The sequence below is a fragment of the Canis lupus genome, chromosome 5 (assembly GCF_011100685.1).
Source record: "Canis lupus familiaris isolate Mischka breed German Shepherd chromosome 5, alternate assembly UU_Cfam_GSD_1.0, whole genome shotgun sequence".
NCBI lineage: Eukaryota > Metazoa > Chordata > Mammalia > Carnivora > Canidae > Canis > Canis lupus.
Window position 1 is genome coordinate 54,626,540 of NC_049226.1, and position 21,312 is coordinate 54,647,851.

The window sequence follows — 21,312 nt, forward strand, 5'->3', positions numbered from 1 at the left end:
CCTGGAACATTTGCACAAACTTGTCACTTACTGGGTGATGTTAAAGTACAGGCAGTGCTCAGAATGTGTACTGCAGATTGTGAATAGGTACGGGTTTCCACACGCTGGCTTTTTCAAATGCTCTTCAGTTTTATAAAGAATCTAAGAATAGCCATGAGGTGAATGTTGGGCTTTGTGGAGATTAATTTGTCCTAATTTGTCATCAGACATTCTGACTCAAGATGAACTTCTAAGTACTTCTATTTCTTGAGTATCGTGATTATAATTTGCCAGTAACAGAAAAAACTTTTAGTCTGTTGACAGATTACTTACCATCCTGTGGTCTAAAGGCTCTATTTTGAGAGGGCTTCATAAAAGAAATGAAAAGGATGTCTTTTCTTAACCTTTTAAAAAATTTAAATGGAACACTTTCTATAATAAGCTGGCTAGATTTTTCTTTTTAGTCCTTAATTTTATTATGTGTCATTATTCAGTTTATAATATGTAATAGTCTATAAAACATCAATGTAAAATACCATCTCTTTTCTCCCTCTCCTCAGACTAAATTAAAGCATCCATATTATCCTTGCATGGCAAAGGTGAGCTTACAGCTTGCTATTCAGTTCCTTTTTCAAACTTACCTACGGACAAAGAAAAAACTCAGGTAAGCGGTGATGTTTTGATAGTCTTTTGTAGCAAAAGGTACTGATGAATTTAACTAAAACTGAATTTATAAATCAAAGCATTGTGAAGGCACCCAGTATATTCAAGTGCTTAAGACATGATTAATCCCTTCCTATCTTGAAGGGATTTCTAATCTCATAGGAAGGATGAATAAAGCAGAAAAAGCAAGGCATAAATGCCGTACATCTTTGGGAATTGGGCAAAATCCTATCCAGCTGGATATGGGGATCGGGTTGGTGTTAAAGACATTGATATTCTCAGAGGACTTTGGAAGGCAAAAGTAGAGAAACAAAGGGAATAATTCTCGGTGAAGGGAAAACCTGAGTATTGGACAAGACTTACCAAAGAACCATGAATGACTAGTATTTTGCTCATACATGTAAGGAACTCATTGGAAATGAGATCAGATGCGGGGTTGGATGACCACATTGTATGTCCTGAGCACCACAGAGGGGAGTTGGGACTGCATTCAGTGGGAGATCGTGGAGTGTTTTTTATTGTAGTGGGGCAATACATTCAGAGACACTCTAGATTTTGATTGGATGTTATCCACCATTGGTTGTTATCTTCAGCACCTGGAAGGTGCCTGACACATTGTGGGTTCCAGGTAAAATTTGCTTCATTATTGGGTGAAGGGTGAAGAATAGTTGCACACTGGCTGGAGCCAGGTGCCCAGAGCAAGGAGAGTCTCGAGGTGAGGAAGACAGGGACAATTAGAGCAGCGCGGTTCTGTCCTCCCCTCTGCGGGTGAACTTTTCCAACTATGCAGAGGTTTGGGGAAAGATGTTGCAGACAAGAGACACTTGAGAAGGAACAAATAGAATGGCTTTCAACTTCATTTTTATGTGTAATAAAGATATATTAAATGATACCTCTTGTTATTATTTAATTGAAAAAGAACACATACTATATTCCTTTTAATGTCTGGCATAGAACTAAGGAAATGTCATTACTTTTATTGTGAAATTTGCTCAAGCTGTCTGTGCATTGCAAACTTGCATTTTCATCTTGTTTGTAATTACCATTTTGGGGCATGAGGAAATAGAAGGAGTGTTACGGGAGGTCACAGGCAGTATAGTCATTATGCTTCTTTGTCTACCCAAATGTTTTTATTCCATAAAGTAGGGTATTAATGATTGTAGCAATGAAATATAAAAATGTTGTAGTAACCTATTCTGAAAGTGGACATTTTACAAATGTAAATTAAGCAAAACAAAAGGCCACAGTCATTTTTCCCAATTGAAGTTGTTTGAAGAAGATGCAGAAGATAAAAGCTAAAGTCTTAAGACTTAAGTTTCTTCACATTTTTGCGCGGCGGGGGGGGGGGGGGGCGGTGGGGAGGGAGTAGAAAAAATGCCAATCCATGGCTGCTGAGGTGCATGGAGCCATGTTGTTAATCTGCAGTCACTGGGTATCCATTCACCCTCTACCCCAACTCCCTGAAACAGGTTAAATCACAGTGACACTCTGTGGGGTCATTTACTGGGGCTGTACTCCTTACATGTCTGTCTATGCTTTTTTAAAGGGTTGATACTGAAGAATGGATTGCCACTATTGAAGCATTACTTTCCAAAAGTTTTGATGCTTGTCAGTGGCTAGTTGAATATTTTATTAGCTCTGAAGGACGAGAATTAATAAAGTAAGTGTCAAGATCTTTTAATTAAAAGAAATCTGTGCCTCTTCCACTGATTTAGAACTGCTCTTTCTTGTAACTATTTTTATTTCTTCTTGAAATTACTTTTCTGATTGGAGTCAATTTTGACCTGTCTTCAGTAGAAGCATGAGGAAAGTTTTCAGGTCACTCTAAAGTCATTCTTTCTAAAACCATCTCCGTTGGACTAGACTCAGACAAGTGTTCGGTGAGCACAAGGAGAACATGTGTGCACATCGCTACATGCTCACCGGCAAGCATGACCTGAACTCCTGCTGTGGCTCAGGAGATTCCAGAATATGTGTCCCCTCCCTCAGGGATCCACTGTCTGATGGCAAGGAAGGGAGGCTAACGATTCTTCGTTACTACACCACAATATTGTCTATGTTTGGATTCTGGCAAAAATACTGTTTTTCAAAAACTTACTGATATTGTAACACCTGTGGTAGTATATATTTACCTATGTACCTGTAATAAAAAATACTTTGCCTTTTTTGGTAAAGAATCAAGATGTTCAGTCACCATGGATGTTTACACCGTACTCCCAATCATCCAGCTTCTCTTGTCCTTGATAAGTTTAGCACTCCTGCAGGGGCACCCTGATCTCAGTATCCTTTGTTCCTAGTGGGCTCCTTCGCTGCCCATTCCACTATACCTCTTCACTCCTCGTGTCTACCATGCCAGCACACCCCACTTCCAGCTAAGGACCTTGCCTCAGACTTTGCTGAGAAAGTACGAGTCACAGATGAGCAGCCCTCTTTCCTCGGCACACCAGAGCCTGGTCTCATCTCTTTTCCTCCTTACTATGAAGTGTCCTCTCTCCTCTCAAAATGAAGCTCCATGTGAGCAAACCCTTTTTCAGCTCTCATTCCTACATCTTTACCTTGTAGAATTTTCTGTGGAGTACTTCCATCAGCATGCAGATATGCTCTGGTATCTCTCAACTTAAAACAGACAGCAGGGAATTCAGAAAGCCTGTTCATTTCCCTGCTGTACACAAAGTCCCTTCCATGGGGAACTCATAGGCTGGTGGCATGTTAGAGAGCTAATCAAAACTCTTGATCCCACATTCCTTTCGTCTCTAGGACTGAGCTCCAGACACTGATTTGCCTACTTGATATCTCTTTCTTTCTCTAATCTGCCTCATACAGCAACAAAAGTGGGTGTTTTTTTGTTATTGTTGTTTTTGTTTTGTTTTAACAAACTGAATCACATTACCTCCCTGCTTGAAAATTCTTCAGTGGATTCCTGTCACACTCCTGATAAAATCTACAATCTTTACCATAACCCACAAGGCCTTGAATATGGTTTTGTTTCACTTTCCTCACACTGGCTTATTGATTCCTTAAACATGCTAACTTTTGTTTTACTGCCTAAAGACCCTTGCACCTTTACTCCCTCTATCTGGAACATTCTCCCATCCAGTCCTGCATAGTAAGCGCCTTCTTATCCTTCAGATATCAGAGAGGCCATTCCTTCCTGATGGCCTCATCTGAAGCTGGTCTGTACAGTTGGTCTGCTCTACTGTTTTGCCTGTCTCCTCACTAAACACTGGCTTCTTGAGGGCAGAAGCTGAGTGTTTGGTTCCCTACTGTAAAACAAAGAGCATGGCACATAGTAAGCACTCAGATGTTTGTAAGTGCATGCATGCGTGCATGTGTGCATACATGCACATATTTCATAAACAGTGCGAATAAACATTTCTGTGAAGTGTGATATGTGCATGCCCCTTCAGTTTGCATTCGAGACCAACTTCCCCCCATTTTTCCAGAGTAACTCCAAAGTCTCTTCCCAATAGTTGGGAAGTTGAATAAGATAGAATTGCCATATATTTGGAAGAAACATGGCAAATATTTAGTTTATTCCCTTATATGCAACCAGGCTTGCTTTTAAATGTCTCCAAAGGAACTTGGTGACTCCTTTGGGACTATGTTTGGTTTCTTAGTGTTCCTGATGGTTAAGAATCCCAGTGAATTACCTAGTCTGAATCCTTCCTGAGAGCTTATTATAGTTTTATCTTTTTATCATTCAGTTTATCATTATTAGTTGCTGGTTTTGTATTTTGTAATTTTATAATTGCTTCTTTAGAATTTTTAACATCTCATTGTTACAGCTGAAGTAACAATGTGAAGGGGATGCTGTCTCTTAGGTCAGAGCTTCTCAGTATAGTCTTTTTTTGAGACAATGCTTGAATGTAACTATAATAGTAAAAATTTGAATTAGTACTAAATATTGTTTGAAAATTGATGCAAAAAAATTAAAACTACTAAATATTTTACATCTTTTAAAAAGTTTTTATTGTGGAAGTGTTTAAATATATAGCACAATAGCCAGAATGAGAGCCCTGCCCTGTACCACTCGCTTCCCAGGTCAGGTTATCAACACTTTGCCCATGTTGTTGCCCCTCCCAACACCCACCATTCACACACAGACCTGCTTTTTTTCCTGTAAAGTATTGTTTTTAGGATTTATTTATTATAGAGAGAGAGCATGTACATGCACGCACGAGTGAGGGGTTTGCTAGAGGGAGAAAATACCAAGCAGACTCCCGCTGAGCTCGGAGCCCAATGCAGGGCTTGAGATCATGACCTCAGCCAAAATCAATAGTCAGACACCCAACTGACTGAGCCACCCAGGTGCCCCTTTTTCTCTCAGGTATTTTTAAGTAAGTCTTAGACATCATATTATTTCACTATAAATTTTTCAGCCTGTATCTCTGAAAGTAGTTTCTTAAGACTCTCGTGACCTAGAATTGCTCCTCCCAGCCGCCCCTTTGTTATGCCATTTTGTTGTTTGAGGGACAGACTGATGATTTGCCTTGTCGAACTCTTCACGTTCTGGATTTGTCTGCATTCTCATAGTGCCTCTGTGTCCTGGTATCTACGATAGGAAATTGTAGGGCACCCCCTGATGATACTCTTTCCAAAGGAATTACACCTAAATCTAATCAAGCCTCTTTACAGGCATATTGTTATCTCTTTAACTTTCTGACCATTGCCCCTTAGAGTCTTAGTGGATTTTGAACATAGCTTTCTCTGGTGCAAATTAGGTAGCTAATAGGTAGTATTAATGGTTATGGGGAAGAGCAGCAGAGAGGGGAGGAAGGAAACACTAGTGTTGCCCTCAAACAGGGACCAGAGCAGGTTTCTACTGGCACCTGAAGGTTGTGGTCGTCGAAATTTGGCTGTATTTAAATCTTTCATGTGGAGTAATGAGAACTTTGTGCTAAGAAATATTAGAAAAGTCAGGCGGGTTTTCACTTTGCTGGTAACAGTATGGGTCATCACATCAAAGTGAGCCTGTCATGCAAGAACAAAGGTTGACTGTGGAGAAGCACACCTTGGGGCACGCTCACCCCACACACGCTTCCGCCTGACCATGCCTCTCCACAACTGGGGCTGCCTCCCCCACCACTCAGGCACCTGCAGGGGCCTGTAAAGGATTGCAGTAAATGATGCACTTGGGGGGCATTGCATGGTAGCTGACTATAACATGAACAGTACCGGAGATCAAGGAAGCCCTTGATCAACTCTGACTGCTGTGGTCATCACCCTCATAGAGGAAGAAAGGAGGGAAGCATGACCTCTTGGGCTGCAAATCCTCATTTAGGGGGGATTTAGGTAACAAGGCCTGGCGAGGGAGAGGAAAGGAAGAGGTAGAAATACTGGTTCACAGATGGAGTAGAAGGAGATCTCTTGACTGCAGACCTTAGTATCTTATTCTGAGAAATCCCAAGGAAAACTGAGTGAACAGAATCTATGAAATACTAGGTTCTTTGCTTTCATGTGTCTTTATGCCCGTTTCTCTCCTTAAACCGTTATGTTTATACAGATGCTCATTTTAGGAGAAAGGTGGGGAAGGAATCTATTTTTTAGCATCCAGGGGTCTGATTTTCCTGTTTGGCCTTCTCCTTCCCTCATGAGAGTTTCCCAAAGCTCTCAGGAAGCTTGACCTAATATCTTAGAGGGATTTTGTTTCTTGGATACTAGATGGGCCTGGTGTTGGGGAGGTTGGTTTATAGAAATCCATTTTTGCTTTCTCAACGTGCACCTTTTCTCTCTCTGTACTTTAGGATTTTCTTGTTGGAGTGCAGTGTGAGAGAAGTGCGAGTTGCCGTGGCCACCATTCTGGAGAAAACTCTAGACAGTGCCTTGTTTTATCAGGATAAGGTCGGTCTCCTATCTTAGATGTTATTTATACATTCTGTTACTACCAAGTGTTTTAAATTGCACATGATAAGAAAGAGAGCCTAGGATTGGAGTCTGGTAATTTTGCCACATAGAATGAACCTCCCGTGGACTGCCTTTCTGATAAATGCCAGGGTAGAAGGCATGCTATCCTTGCCGCCTCATATTCTAGGAGTCAGGATAGGCTAGGAATTTGGGTCTGCTCTGGTCTGCTTCAGGATTTTCTCTCTAGAGCACTCCTTTTTCAGAGTCTTCTCTCAAGAGTCTGTGTTAGATTTCATTGAACTGAGACTAACCTAAGTCTAGAGACTCCAGTCTAGACCACAGGCATTTTGAGCCACACTTGGCTTTGTCTCTTTCCTAATAAACTATTTGCATTATCCAAACCAACCAAGTGCCATCCATCAAGGAGCAGCGGCCAAGAGCGTTTCTTCATTGGTCTCCATTACTCCCTAGTCTTTGTTCCTGTTCTTCTGGATTTCTTCTTCCTAATTCTATTTTCTGCAACATATTTTCTGGTTTACAGTTCTACACATGCGAAAACAAACATGGTATTTATTACTATCCTCAATCCCCCCACATTTTAAGTCTTAAGGAAATAAATGACATACGCTGTAAGTCTGATTATTCAATCTGTTATTAAGTCCTAGCAAATATAACACTTCTTCCCAAGTTTGCTGTTTCAAACAGCTGACACTACATGGAAAACTTTGAAAAATGTTATTTGCAGATCTGATTGGCTCCTTGTAGACATTGGCTGGAGGCAGTGTGTCTCAATGAACTCAATGCAAATTCTAGGAATTGCTGCTTCGGATCCAGATGTTGGCTCTGCTGTTCGACCTTGAGCAAGTCCTCGAAGAGAGATGCTAACCCAGTTACAGTATCTGGCACCCTTCCACGTTGCCTGACCCAGAGGTCACTGTTAGACTAGACAGCCTCAGGTGCTTTGCTCAGGCCAGAGTGAATGAGGAGGTCAAATACACCCTTTAGGGAGGACCTAGAAGAAGACCATGTCTCCATTCCAAGAATTATTAAGAAGCTGAAGTTTCGTGCAAGGCGCTGCTTTTCAATCAGTTTAAACAGCATGACCATTTTTTAACTTCACCTTACCTAGATGCAGAATATATAGAATCAATCAATGGGAGCCTGTTAGGATAGTTTAGATACCATTGCTTTGAAACACCCCCGTGGAGCTTTTCTAAGATACTTAACATAAGGGCCTTCTCGCTGTCCTCCTTCCTGCCATGTACCAACCCAACCAGAGGGTAAAAGCAGAATTAGTGCAGTCTCCTTACAGATGGGGTCAGGCTATGGCATAGTAGTCCATCAACCTCTAGAGGCAGGACTGCAGGTAATAGGAAGGGAAGGGAGTGGTGGAGGACGTAAGCATGCGAGTCATTGCCTCAGTGAATTCTATCTGATGTCCAGTGGATGTATTTTATGTCTTTTTTTCCCCCTATAATGGAAATGGTGCCTCTGGCCACCCGCTTTATATTGTAAAGTATTTTGAAAACAAAGTACTATATAAATGGTAGGTTTTACTGTATTTTTAATGAGTGTGACAGGACGGATGGGAATATTTCAGCCTGTGAACACCATCTTTAGGGGAGATGAGATAATAAGAGTAGTAAGCTGGTCTTAATCCTCCAATCACAGATGAATTTCTAGGGACTTGTCCAAAACCAGTTGGGGTGGGAGGGAAAGAAGAAGCAATGTGATAACCAAAATGGTTTCTAAACAAATAAAATGTTTTTCAAAGCTTTCCATGAGGCGTCAGCGGGCTTTCAAGTAAGTTCACGGTTGAGTTGATATTACCGTTGTCATTCTGTCAGGCTGTTGCGCTCCATTTGCTCCATTGGCTTGATTTCTGGCCCTTATGCCTGTGTCTGTGTTTTTTATTCTTTGCATCTGTGATTATGTGAAGAAGTAGCATAGTGGAGGGAGGGATTCAGAAATGTTTCCTCTAAACCCCCTTTTTTTCAAGAGACAGAAATTGGCTCTGCAGAAAATGTGACCATTAGCCATACAGCCCTGCCCTTGAATCTGAAATCTAGAAAACAAGACTAGGCTTTCCTCTTGTTTCTACAGTACCAATCTTTCCCTGGAAGATAAAAGTGATGATTTTGTTTTTGCTCTCCAAAGCATAAATCCATCTGAATCTGAGACTGGATTGTATCAATCAGACTTTACTTTTGTTCTTAAACGGTGATTTACTTCAGATTAACCCTGTTACAAGTGTCTGTCTTATATTCTTTCTCTTTATATGATTTCATCTTTCTTCTAACCAGTTAAAAAGCCTTCATCAGTTACTGGAAGTACTACTTGCTCTGTTGGATAAAGATGTCCCAGAAAACTGTAAAAACTGTGCTCAGTACTTTTTCCTATTCAACACTTTTGTACAAAAGGTAAGTGATTTTTTTTCTAGTATCTTTCCTAATCTAGCAAAGTTCTAGTCTAAAGGAATTTTTCATACATGGAAGAAATTTGGACTGGTCAATAGTGGATCTAAAGATACGATTTTATGAGTATTTCTTCTTAAAAATCTTAAGATCTGTGGATTCTGTTACTTGCCAGAATTCTGATACAGGTAGATTTTAATTACTCATTGAAGACAGCAGAAGGCCCCATTAGAACTAGAGCCTTAATGCATGTCTGGCAGCCAGCGTGAAGCAGTGGGAGTTTTTGTTGAAACTCCAGTGTTTTTTAAACTACATTTTTAACCAGTACTTTATGTAAATTATTACAGCATTTAAAAACTTACTGGGCTCTTAAAACTTCTCATTAAGTGTTTTTAATACACATTTTTGTCTGGATAGATCTATAACTTATTCTCGTTATGTTGTGACAGCAAGGCATTCGGGCTGGGGATCTTCTTCTGAGGCATTCAGCTCTGCGACACATGACCAGCTTTCTCCTCGGGGCCAACCGGCAAAACAATCAGGTAGTGCCTGCTGCTGTGTGGCCCAGTGTGGTAGCCATGGTTTTGTCACCATGTTGTTTCTCTTTGTAGGTGATGAACATATTCAATCTCATAAGATTCCAGGTGCTGGTACTACATACCCTTTAGAGTTCTTTGGAGTTCATTTGTTTTTACAGCCTCCTCGCAGAATTTAGTCTGATGATAACCCATGGAAATGACTAACAAGAATATCAGTCAGGAAATGTCCTAGGAGGAAAGATGGGCTCCAACTGGGGAGGTTTTAGAAGGCTTCAAGAAGTAGTGCACTGGGGTCTCCACTTGTCCTCAGGGACCATGGGCAAGGCCATTCTGTCAGAGATTGCTGGTGTAGGGAGCTGGTGATAGGGCTGGGATGAGAACGTAAGGCTGAGCAGTGTGGCCTGACGATGCCTGCTGCATGTATAGCACTCACAGCCAGAGCGTGAGAGGGAAGTTTTCTGTGACAGTGGGGCTACAGAGATCCAAGGATGGCTCTCCTATTTGGAGTTTCTGTGCTGGTGTGTTTCTCCCATCACCTTATGTCTTCTCTTTGACAGATTTAAAGGTGAAAAATGTGAACATGCACAGATAATAAATGCTATTTATGGAGTACCTTTTATGCACCAGGCACATTGGTTACTTTACATGTTTTGCTTGATACAGTTCAATAAAATAAGCATTTTCCTCCCCATTCTCAAGAAAGCTCAGAGAAGTTAAGTGTTCATGCGAGGTCACAGAGCTAAAGCATCATGGAGCAGGGACTCAGGCCCAGCTCTGCTTTCCCCTCCGCATAACACATCACATAGGAACGTGTTCCTGTCTAGATGAGGAGACACAGACTTACTGCCCAGAGCTCCTCTCTGCCTCCTGCTATGCCACCTGTTGCTCTCTGTAACGTCAGCAAGTACTGCTGTGTGATAGTGTGTTTGTTCGTGTCACACTCTTGTATCTGGGACTCTGTTGACCCTAGCAGTAGACTGACATTAACTGTAGTTAAATAAGATTTAATGTAATTAATAGTGTCATATAATCCATATTGTTTTACTTTTATGGGGCACACATAACATTGAAAACATTTTTACTTTTCATGTTTCATTGGGTCCTCAAAACCATGAAGGGGCAGGTAGGTCATCTCTGCCGTGACACAGAGAGGCCAGGGCTATTATGGTAAAGAACTTGCCCATGTCCACCTACCACCATGAATGGCACAGAGGGGTCGAGCCACCAGCTCTCCAGCCTCCTGAGTTTTCCCCATCATACTAGGGTACGGGAAAGTTAGCCAGCACAGGTCAGAAGCATTCAGTACCTAAATTGAATACAGAAATGGAACTGTTTGAGAGCACAAGTTAATACGTCTTTGGGGAAAAAACACTTTCAGCTAGCTTATTAAACCCATGACGGGCAGCCCGGGTGGCTCAGTGGTTTAGTGCCACCTTTGGCCCAGGGTGTGATCCTGAAGACCCAGGATCGAGTCCCACGTCAGGCTCCCTGCATGGAGCCTGTTTCTCCCTCTGCCTGTGTCTGTGCCTCTCTCTCTCTGTATCTCTCATGAATAAATAAATAAAAATTTTTTAAACATTAAAAAAATAAAACCCATGACTTTGATCTCTTCTACCATCAAACATTGAAAAAGAATCATGGCTCAAAATAGCATGAGCCAGCCCGTCCCTTCCTTTTTATGTTATTTCTAACCAAAATAACGTCCAGTATATTTTCTCTGTCAACAGATACGTCGGTGGAGTTCAGCACAAGCACGAGAATTTGGGAATCTTCATAATACAGTGGCATTACTGGTTTTGCATTCAGACGTCTCTTCTCAAAGGAATGTTGGTGAGCTTTTATTAAATAGAGAGTGAATTTATCAGTAATGCATGGAGACTAATAATGCTAGCAATTAAATGAATGTTACTTCTTATTTTACTGTTTGATAGTTGAGGAACACTGAAAATTATTTGTTTTAATGCATGTTAAATTTCACCCTATTTTATTAGCTTGTCACAAAAGAAAGTCAATCATTTATTTGGTGGGCATGGATCTACAAGTATTTAAAAAAACACTCTGGAATTAGAGGCTAATCCACAGTTCATCCATCACCATAATTGACGCAGCTAATCTAGTGGGGAAAATAGCCAAGTGTGGGCTAGAGTTCCTAGTGTTGTTAACTTGACCAAGTCACCTGACCTTTCTGGTCCTTAGTACAAAATGGAAATACGAAAAACATAATTCCCCAGGCATAATGAGGATTTAATCGGCTAAAATGTTAAAGTACTTTGTAAAGCTAAAGAGGATTCAGATGTAACTTATGTCATTGAAATGTGTTTGAATGCAAGATGTAGCTGGTACCTTTCCTGTTTTGTCCCCCAGAGCCAATAGCTCAGTCCTTATTTAGTGCAGCTGAGACAGACATTGCCTCTGTGCTTATCCAGTGTTCTAATGTACGTGTGTACCACATCTTTACACTGTTCTAGGCCTTGGCAGGACAGCACCAACAACAACAGTAATGACACAACGAAACAGCTGGAAAGTATCCAGGGTTTTCTGTGTGCTGTGGTCTTTCCACAGAGCTCTGGGGTTAGGTGTTTAATCTCCTCAGCAAGCCTATGAGGGATGGTCCCCTTTCCCAGACAGGGAAGCCACAGCAAGGCCAGGTTCATAGCTTGCACGGGCCTCCATCAGGAAGCAGCATAGGGCCTGGCATATGAGGCTAGCCTCTGACCACCAGCAGCTGTGGTAGGCATTCATACTGTGTGACCAGGAAGATCTGCTAGAAATCACAGAGCATCACTCTGCTCTGTAAGTGCAGCCTGACTCTCTAAAAGCACCACTGGGGAGCACCCCATGGCTGTGAGGCAGTTTACGTCCTTCACTTTGACTCATACAGCTGAAAAGACTAAGGCTGCCTACCTAATTCGTGGGTTCAGACGGGTTTGTAAAAGAAAGATGTGAGTCCTCGTTTTTTAGCATGTAGGTCGATTCTCCTTAGCATAAGTGGTGGTAGCTGGTATTTGAGGTCAGTTGTTGGAGCAACAAGTGTCTTATCCAGTGTCTTAGAGGCATTTGGACATTTTCTTTCATATACTATTTATATTTTTACTTCTTTCAAAGATTGTCTTGGGAGATCTTAAATAGTCACCCCAACAGCTTAGGCAGAAATGCTGTGAGAAGTAGACATCCTATGTGCATGCCTGGCTTCCCCACCAGGCTGTGAGGGAAATGAGCTATATGTACTAAGCTGCTGCGTGTGTGACACTTGAGAGAACCACTTCACCCTGTGGGTATCTGTCTCATGAAAGGACATCAAGTGATGAAACAGGCTTGGTTTTTCTTTGGTCTCCTACAGCTCCTGGTCTATTTAAGCAACGGCCACCCATTAGTGTCGCCCCCTCCAGCCCCTTGCTGCCCCTCCACGAGGAAGTAGAGGCCTTGTTGTTCCTGTCTGAAGGGAAGCCTTACCTGTTAGAGGTATGTACTTGGTCTTCTTGAGCCTTTTTCTTTTTTCTTTTAAAGATTTATTTATTTATTTATTCATGATAGATAGAAAGAATGAGGCAGAGACACAGGCAGAGGGAGAAGCAGGCTCCATGCCAGGAGCCCAATGCAGGACTCGATCCCGGACTCCAGGGTCGCGCCCTGGGCCAAAGGCAGGCACCAAACCGCTGAGCCATCCAAGGATCCCCGAGCCCTTTTCTTTTTCTTTTCCTGTTACCTACTTGGGGGAAAATGCCTCTTGTAATATCTTCTGTGTCACTCTGATATTTAGAGAAAGAATGATTCTTTCATATTTTTTTAAGATTTTGTTTATTCATGAGAGACAGAGAGAGAGAGAGAGAGAGAGAGAGAGAGAAAGGGGCGCAGAGACATAGGCAGAGGGAGAAACAGGCCCCATGCAGGGAGCCTGAACGGGACTTGATCCCGGGTCTCCAGGATCACACCCAGGACTGAAGTCAGCGCTAAACTGCTGAGCCACCCAGGCTGTCCAGAATGATTCTTTCAAATTAATTTTTCTTCCTGGGTATACATGTCAGAAAGAAATGAGCTGAAGAGAATTTTTATGGTCCTCTCTGCAAGCAAGGATCAGATATCTGGGCCCAGCCCTGCTCATTCCCCCCTCCAAGTCTCAGGAGGAGGTGAACGACACTTCTGCAAGAAGATATTAGGAGTTTATTAGGAAAGGATTTTGTTCCCCATCTTTTATGTCTGTCTCTGGTTCTGGAATGCCACAACTCTGGAGCACACTTGTTTTATAAACCTCAGGAGTGTAGGAGTGGGCTGCTCACAGCCCTTGGTTGTTGCACCACTCATTGTGTGGCCCATCTGTAGCCTGAGTCCCTTCCTCTTCTTTCCAAAGCCACCTACTGGTGGCTTGATTTACGTGTATAAACCTATGAGCTGTATGTCATACTGGTTTTTTAATTATGTTGACAGTACTGCGCACTCCTTTTTTTTTTTTTTTCCGCACTCCTTTTTAAAGATTTTTTTTGCTTAACATTGTTTACTTTGGGGATCTATCAGTGATTCTTTTAATTTGGTGCTGGGGGTATTCACTTGGGGCATTTACCTTTGAAAATCTGATAAAAGTAACTCCTGGGGGGAAAAAATGCACATTTGCAGATTTTTTTCAGACAGACTTAGAAACCTCTAGTAGTTAAGAAAGCCTATTTTGAGGCAATGTTGAAGATTTTAAATCTGAGTACATTTCAGTAAAAATCAGAAACAACATAGCGATAGTGAACTGCAACATAAGAAAAGTTTACTCTTTTTATACTCTCCCACTAGGTAATGTTTGCTTTGCGAGAGCTGACCGGCTCTCTCCTAGCTCTCATCGAGATGGTCGTGTACTGCTGTTTCTGTAATGAGCACTTCTCCTTCACCATGCTGCATTTCATTAAGGTAGGACCCCAGTGCGGCCTGTTGAAAGTTGATAGTCTGCTACTGAGACTCTAAGAAAGTATACATTTGCTCTTAGTTAGTATACTTCTTTTAATAACCTTAGTTGCTTTTCTTAATTATAAAAACATACAGGCTCATTAAAAAAAAAAAAAAAAGAATAAAAAGAACTCAGAGTCTCACCATTCATTGCTAATCACCATGAACATTCTCCTAGGTCTCCCTTTTATTTTCTGTGCATGTATTTTAACATGATTAAAATTTTACTGTCTTTATGATTCTATGTCTTTTTTTCACTTGGGCATTATAAGTATTTTTTCATATCATTACATTACCGCTGAGGATATTTCATTTACTCATTTACCATAATTTACTTAGCCATTCCCTTCCTAGTGAGGCATTTTGCACTGGGCTTAATTTTTAGCTATTTAGAATATATTTTATAGTTAATGATATGCTTTGGTGACAATTATTATGTAAAATAGCTTTCCAACTTCAGGTCCTTTTCCTAGACAATTTAAAAATCAAAAATAGGTTGGCAATATAGTTCATAAGGAAGCTCTGACCAGTGTCGTAATTACCCTTATATATGTTGCTCCAAGCACTGTTCTAGGCATGGTACATATTTAATTCACCCAATTCTCAAGTAGTCCTGTGATGTAAATACTGTTATCGTCACCATTTTACAGTTGAGAAACTGAGGCACAGAGTAAGTAACTTGCCCAGTGGCAGAGTGGGAATTTGAACATTGGCAGTCTGGCTCCACGGCCGTGCCCTTAACCATGTTGTTCACTGCCTTTCTAGGTCCTACCAGAAAAACCAATCAGCCTGCATGTATTTTTATCAGGTTTTTGTTTTTTAGTTTTTCATCTTTAATTTTTAATTACCTGTCGGCATCTGCTTTGTGAAAGATTAAAACATACAAGTAAGGCCAAAGCCCACTTGGCCCACTACCAATCACCATTGTCCCCTGTCTGCCCTGTCCCAAGGGTCAGTACTGTCACCTTGGTATGTATCCTTCCAGGCCTCTTTTGTTAAATTTACACTGCATATAGTAGTTTCTGCCACGCGTTCATACCTGTGTCAGGATTTGTAATAGTGACACATGAAGTGTTCACAAGCAGCAGGTGGTCAGGGGATTATGTGGACACATAATCCAGGCTCTTGCTAAAACATGTTTCCCTCAGCCTTTATCTGTGAAACCCTGTATCACAGGTGACGGAGTTTCTCTTCTTTACTCTTTATATGACCTCTGCTGTCAGGCTGGGAGAAGTCTGACTTGACCTCACAGAGTGTGAAGATTCAGTGAGCTGTGACACCCAGGGTGCCTCCTTTGTGCCAGCGCTAGTGCCTGGGAGGGTGGTTGTGTAATGCCACGTCCCCTCTCGTGGCGCACATGCACAAGGTTGCCAAAGTGCACAGCACAGTGTGACTCTGACAAACCTTCACACCTTCCTTATTTTGTCTCAGCAGAGTCTGCATTTTCATAAACTGACTTTTCTTATATACATCCTCATAGTGTACTTAACCCAGAGCACATATTCTGGAAAACCAAATAGAATATGTATCTATACATATAAAGGATATGTATAGAAGCAGAAATTTGAGCCTGTTCACTAAAAGCTCTGTCTTCCTGCCTTTCTCCTCTCTCCTTCCTAATTTCATAGTAAAGTATCACAGTGTTGCCATGCCACAATCCATAGAGACTGTGCTGGTCCAGGCTTAGCAATTGGGCAAACTGAAGCCCAGAGAGGGCAGGTGATAGTGGTAAGAGTAGAGTTTGCAGCCAGTTCTGGTGCTCGCCACTCTGATAAGCTTTCTACTGAAGGCTCACTGGAATTTTTATGCTTTTAAAAAATATTTCAGAATCAACTAGAAACAGCTCCACCCCATGAGCTAAAGAATACGTTCCAGCTACTTCATGAGATACTGGTAAGTGAAAATGTTCCGATCCTCTCATGGTGTTGGTTATGTTCACTAGTGAGCACGTATTTGTAAATAATAAAGCTGTGTGTCCTTGTACCATTTTGCACTCACTTGGTCTGCACTGAGTCATCCCTGAGTACATCGAGGTCAGTCATGGTTTTCACTTACTGCCTGAGAGGCAAGTGGTAGGAGAACCACCTCGCAGGGGCTCACAGTTCAGGGAAGGGGCCAGACAAGGACAGGCGGTGACAGAGCAGAGAACCAGCTAGTGGCAGAGACGGCTTTCCTGTGGCTGAAGGACCCTGCTACGCACAGACCTTGCCTCCTTTAAACGTTAAGACTGCCAGAGGTAAATTGCTGGCTCTACAGTTCATTCAAATCTAAGACACCCTGGACTCTGTGTACTACTAAAGATACTGTTTACAAGCCAAGAAACTGGCATGTAATTGACTATAGGATACATTTCAGAAGTATTGAATGCAGAGAATTCACTTGAGAAGCAGTAAAATACATTATTGTTAGAAAGTAGAGCTTAGCAAAGTGGAGGGATTTGCCCAAGGCGCCACGCTTGCATTAAAGTGACAGAGCAAGATTTGAGCCAAGGAGCTGGCCCCAGAGCCCACACTGGCCACCAGAGCTGGTGTGCAGGGACTGTAAATAAGTGGCATGACCAGGAGAAGAGGGAGCTGATGAGAACTTGAGGGGAAAAGCTCGACCACATCATGAAAGGTTGCAGGTGCCCAGAGCATGTGGGCTTTTTCCCATAGGCCCTTGGCTGCACACTAGTGGCCAGGTTCAGCCTATATGCCTGTTTTATTTGACCTAAAGTTGTTTTGTTTTATAATATCTAGATCCTGACCCATGTTGAGAAACCAGTAGTATGGTGAATTGGCCCCATTTCCCCAGTCACCTAGTGCGGTTAGCAGCTGGCACCCCCCAATGAGGCACATGCTGTGCGGTCTGCCTCTGTCCTCACGGCTCCACAGCATCATACCTAGCCTACTTTGTTCGTTTCTTGTCATCCCTGGCCTCTGTAGACATTTCAGTTTGCAATCTCCGTCATCATTGGTAGGTGCTGTGGGTGGGCTTTAACAGGAAAGTGTTATGACTTGATTTAGGTTAGAAGGGTTCCCCTGGCACTTGTTTTGAAGGACTGACAGAGGAAGGAAGCCAGATTGGAACTGAAAGACCACCTTGGTGCATGTGCCAATAATCTGAGAAGTAGCAAGGCCTGTACAGAGGAGAGACAGAGCAGAGGTGACAAGGGCTAGGCCTCCACTTACTTGGGAAAGAAAAACAGTAGACTGAAGTGACTGGATGTGAGCCGATGAGTGTCTAGCCCAAGGCTCCCTAATAGGAGAGACTGGGTTCCCTTCAGGTTCCCAAGACTTCACATAGGCCTGGGCACAGGCTGGTCATTTAATAAACACTTCTGAACGAGGAAAGACATCATGGGTGGTGTTTATAAAAAGCCCATCTCTCTGGTCTTTTACCTCTTTTTGATCCTAGTACTTTTTATAAAATATAGAAGATTGTTGCTCCTCAGGAGTAGGACTGTGTATTGTTCATCTGCTCAGCAGCAAACCACTTAGCTTATGGCCCTGTGCACAGTTCAGCACCCGGCACTAGAGGTACAGCTGTGAGCAGGGCACGGTTCCAGCCCAGTGTAGCATGGCAGTACAAACCTCCATGCTGCGTGTAGAGCTGAATTGTAACAAAACTCTGACATGGTTTGGATACACAATTCAGATGCTTGGGATCGTGAAATTTACATCCTTGTAGCCCACTGTACCTTCCTCTAGAGAACTATAGAGGGTAGTGGGTAAGGACATATACATAGGAAATGAGTGGATCTTCAACTATTACTTAAAATTGTTCATCTTCGGTTTAAAATTTAAGGAGGCCCTGGCTGGTTCAGTCAGAGAGCATGTGTCTCTTGATCTTCAGATTGTGAGTTCAAGCTCCACAATGGGGAGTAGATTGTACTTAAATAAAATAAAATAAGATTTATTGAGGTATGTGCCAGTGACATGTTCATTTGTATTGGATTTTGTTAAGTCAAGAACTGAAGTAATCTCTTGAACAGAATCTTTTTTTTTTAATTTCATTTAAATTCAGCTAATTAACATAAAACGTATTGGTTTCAGAGGTAGAGGTCACTGATTCATCAGTCTTATATAATACCCGGTGCTCATGACATCACGTGACCTCCTTAATGCCCATCACCCAATTACCCCATCTCCCCCATCCAGCGATCCTGTTTGTTTCCTGTGATTAAGAGTCTCTTATGGTTTGTCTTTCTCTCTGATTTCATCTTGTTTTATTCTTTCCTCTCTTCCCCTATGATCCTGCTTTGTTTCTTAATTTCCACATATGAGTAAGATCATATGATAATTGTTTTCTTATTTTACTTAGCATAATATCCTCCAGTTCCAGCCATGTCATTACAAATGGCAAGATTTCTTTTTTTTTTTTTAATGGCTGAGTAGTAGTGCTATATATCTAAACTGCATCTTCTTTATCCATTCATCGAACAGAATCAAAAAGACCCCAGTGAGTGGCATTACACAAGTTCCTTTTTTTATTTACCAGCCTTTGTTTCCTTCCTGTCATAGGTCATTGAAGATCCCATACAAGTGGAGCGGGTCAAATTTGTATTTGAGACAGAAAACGGTTTATTAGGCAAGTACCTTGGCCTTCCTGAGAAATGTCTATAGCAGACATGCAGACAGCCTCTTGTTCTGGCTGGCCTCCTCCCCAACCAGTCTGCCTCGGCACTGTGCCCCAGCAGCGGCTCTGGAAGAGGCCTGTTGGGGTCATGGGCTCCCACATTCTGGTCAGGAGAGGTGAAACCAAAGGATCTTATCAGCTGGACACTCTCCACTTTAGTCAGCAAGGTGCAGCTCAGGGTCCTTTTACTGGGTCAGCTAAGAGTCAACAAGCTAAAGGTTACTTTCTGATGCCAAAAGTCTTTCAATCAATGCATTGCAGCCATTGAGGAGGGAAAGAGTAAAACTTCGGGCTCAAGATGTGTCATCAAGCTCATGAAATGGGATTTTTTTTTTTAACTTGTGGTGTGAATGTACCTGAAAAAGTACATTTTCAGCTTTTGAAATGAGCTTTTTGCAGAGTTTTCTTCAGAAAGCTAAGGTGGCTTTAATGAGCCATTTCTTAGAAAAAGAGTGGTTAGAAATTGTCCTCTCCAACACCCACCATCCCACCAGTATCCCCAGTTAATCTGAGTCATTGTAGATTTTGCTCTGTGGCAAGAGATTTAAGACCTCCTTTTATCACAGCAGAGAAATGTAAGCTAAAAAAGTTGTGTAGCTACGACATTGCAGGCCTCCAAGTGGCACCCAGGTTCTCTGTAACTTCCAGACCATAGACTTTGCAAGAGCAGACAGACCAAGGACTATTTATTTTTACATCCACAAAGAACAGAGCAGAAAGTATTTGTTGAAACAAACTAATATCGTAAATTTCCCATTTATCAAACTTACAGTGTTATCACTTCAATGTTTGAAGGTTTCTGAGTGAATAATCAGCTTAGTTCCTTTCAGTTCTAAAAGCTAAACTTCCACTGCCACATAAGTTTCTGGAATACCATTTAAAGTAGTGTTTCTGTCCATTAGAATTGAGCCAGCACCAACCACCATGCTTTTAGTTAAGTGCCTTCTCTGCTACTAAAACTAGTTGGTTGTGAATGTTCAGAACGAGAGTGGTGTTACTGGGACCCACTCTCCGTGTGCTTTCTTGTCACAATTCCCTCTTCTTTTCACTCAGCCCTGATGCACCACAGCAACCATGTGGACAGCAGTCGCTGCTACCAGTGTGTCAAATTTCTTGTAACTCTTGCTCAAAAGTAAGTATTGACTCAAAATTCACCATTGGAAATGGTGTTTTCAGTTGCAAGTCAAATATGACTGGGGAAAAAATCTACCTTGGTTTTGTTCCTAGAGAGCCTGACTCAGGGCATGTTTTGGATGGTTTGGAAACATATTCACGTGATCTCCATGATCTCCGAGAGATGTGAGGGAGGGATGTCAGAGGAGCAGCAGGTCTTATGGAACCCAAGAAAAAAAAGGCTAAACCAGCAGGTCTTATGCAGGAAAGGCAAGAATCGAGACAGATTCGAGGACCTTCACAGCAAGGGTTCACGAACTTGCACTTGAGATGGCTTAAATGTAACTTCCCTGCCAGCTCTGTCAGTTTCTAAATCCTCACTTTCAAAACAGCCTCTCAAAAGGCAGAATCCTTTTACAGCTCCTTACACTTAGGACCCCAGGCACTGTGCTAAATACGTTATCTTGCTTGCACTGAATCATTGCAACACCTCCTCAAGGGCAGGCGCTGTGGGCCTCACAACATGGGTGGTGTAGGTGTACGTGGCCTTGCGTGCAGTCAGAGCAGAGACAGACGCACTTTAAGGCACAGGTTCTTTTTCCCTTTTTATTTAATTGTAGCAAAATACAGACAACATAAAATTTGTCATTTTAACCATTTTTAGGTTTACGAAGCAGGGGCATTAAGTGCCTTCACGTTATCATACCATCCGTTTCCCAAACCTCCTCATCTGCCCAAGTTCAAAGTCTGTCCTGATTCTACAGGAACTATTCCCCCTCCCCCTGGCAGCCATCCTTATACTTCCTCTCTCTGAACTGGACGAATTGCACTGCTCCTATACGTGGAATCACCCAGTTATTTGTCTTTTGTGCCGCTTATTTATTTCACTCAGCATGAGGTGCCCCATGTTCATCCAAGGTGTAGCCTGTGCCAGAACTTCTTCCTTCTTTAAGGCTGAACACTATGCCACTGTATAGCTATACCACATTTTGTTTGTCCATTTATTAGTTGACAGACAGTTGGGAAGCAGGGGTTCTCAGTGTTCAAAGGAACCTTAGTGGCATGCGGTCTCAACTCCCTTGCATAGAGTGTGGGCACACAGAGCACAAGCAGCTGCATGCCCCCCCCCCCCAGGTTACTGAGTGGACTGCCCTGCCACCGCCGGGTCCCACACCAAGCCTGCCTTACAGCTTAATTGATTCTGCACCAGATTTTTA

The 21,312-nt window shown here is 42.2% G+C and overlaps 1 protein-coding gene across 1 annotated transcript in view; it reads left to right on the forward strand.

The window, feature by feature from the left end:
• USP24 (ubiquitin specific peptidase 24) overlaps window positions 1-21,312 on the forward strand; it is a 137,026-nt gene that overhangs the window by 109,034 nt on the left and 6,680 nt on the right. The window contains exons 54-64 of the mRNA XM_038537424.1: window positions 540-643; window positions 2,189-2,302; window positions 6,387-6,483; window positions 8,790-8,906; window positions 9,350-9,442; window positions 11,167-11,269; window positions 12,780-12,901; window positions 14,216-14,329; window positions 16,193-16,258; window positions 18,868-18,934; window positions 20,036-20,114. Of these exons, the coding sequence (XP_038393352.1) occupies window positions 540-643; window positions 2,189-2,302; window positions 6,387-6,483; window positions 8,790-8,906; window positions 9,350-9,442; window positions 11,167-11,269; window positions 12,780-12,901; window positions 14,216-14,329; window positions 16,193-16,258; window positions 18,868-18,934; window positions 20,036-20,114 (1,076 nt within the window). The remainder of the gene's footprint in view (window positions 1-539; window positions 644-2,188; window positions 2,303-6,386; window positions 6,484-8,789; window positions 8,907-9,349; window positions 9,443-11,166; window positions 11,270-12,779; window positions 12,902-14,215; window positions 14,330-16,192; window positions 16,259-18,867; window positions 18,935-20,035; window positions 20,115-21,312) is intronic.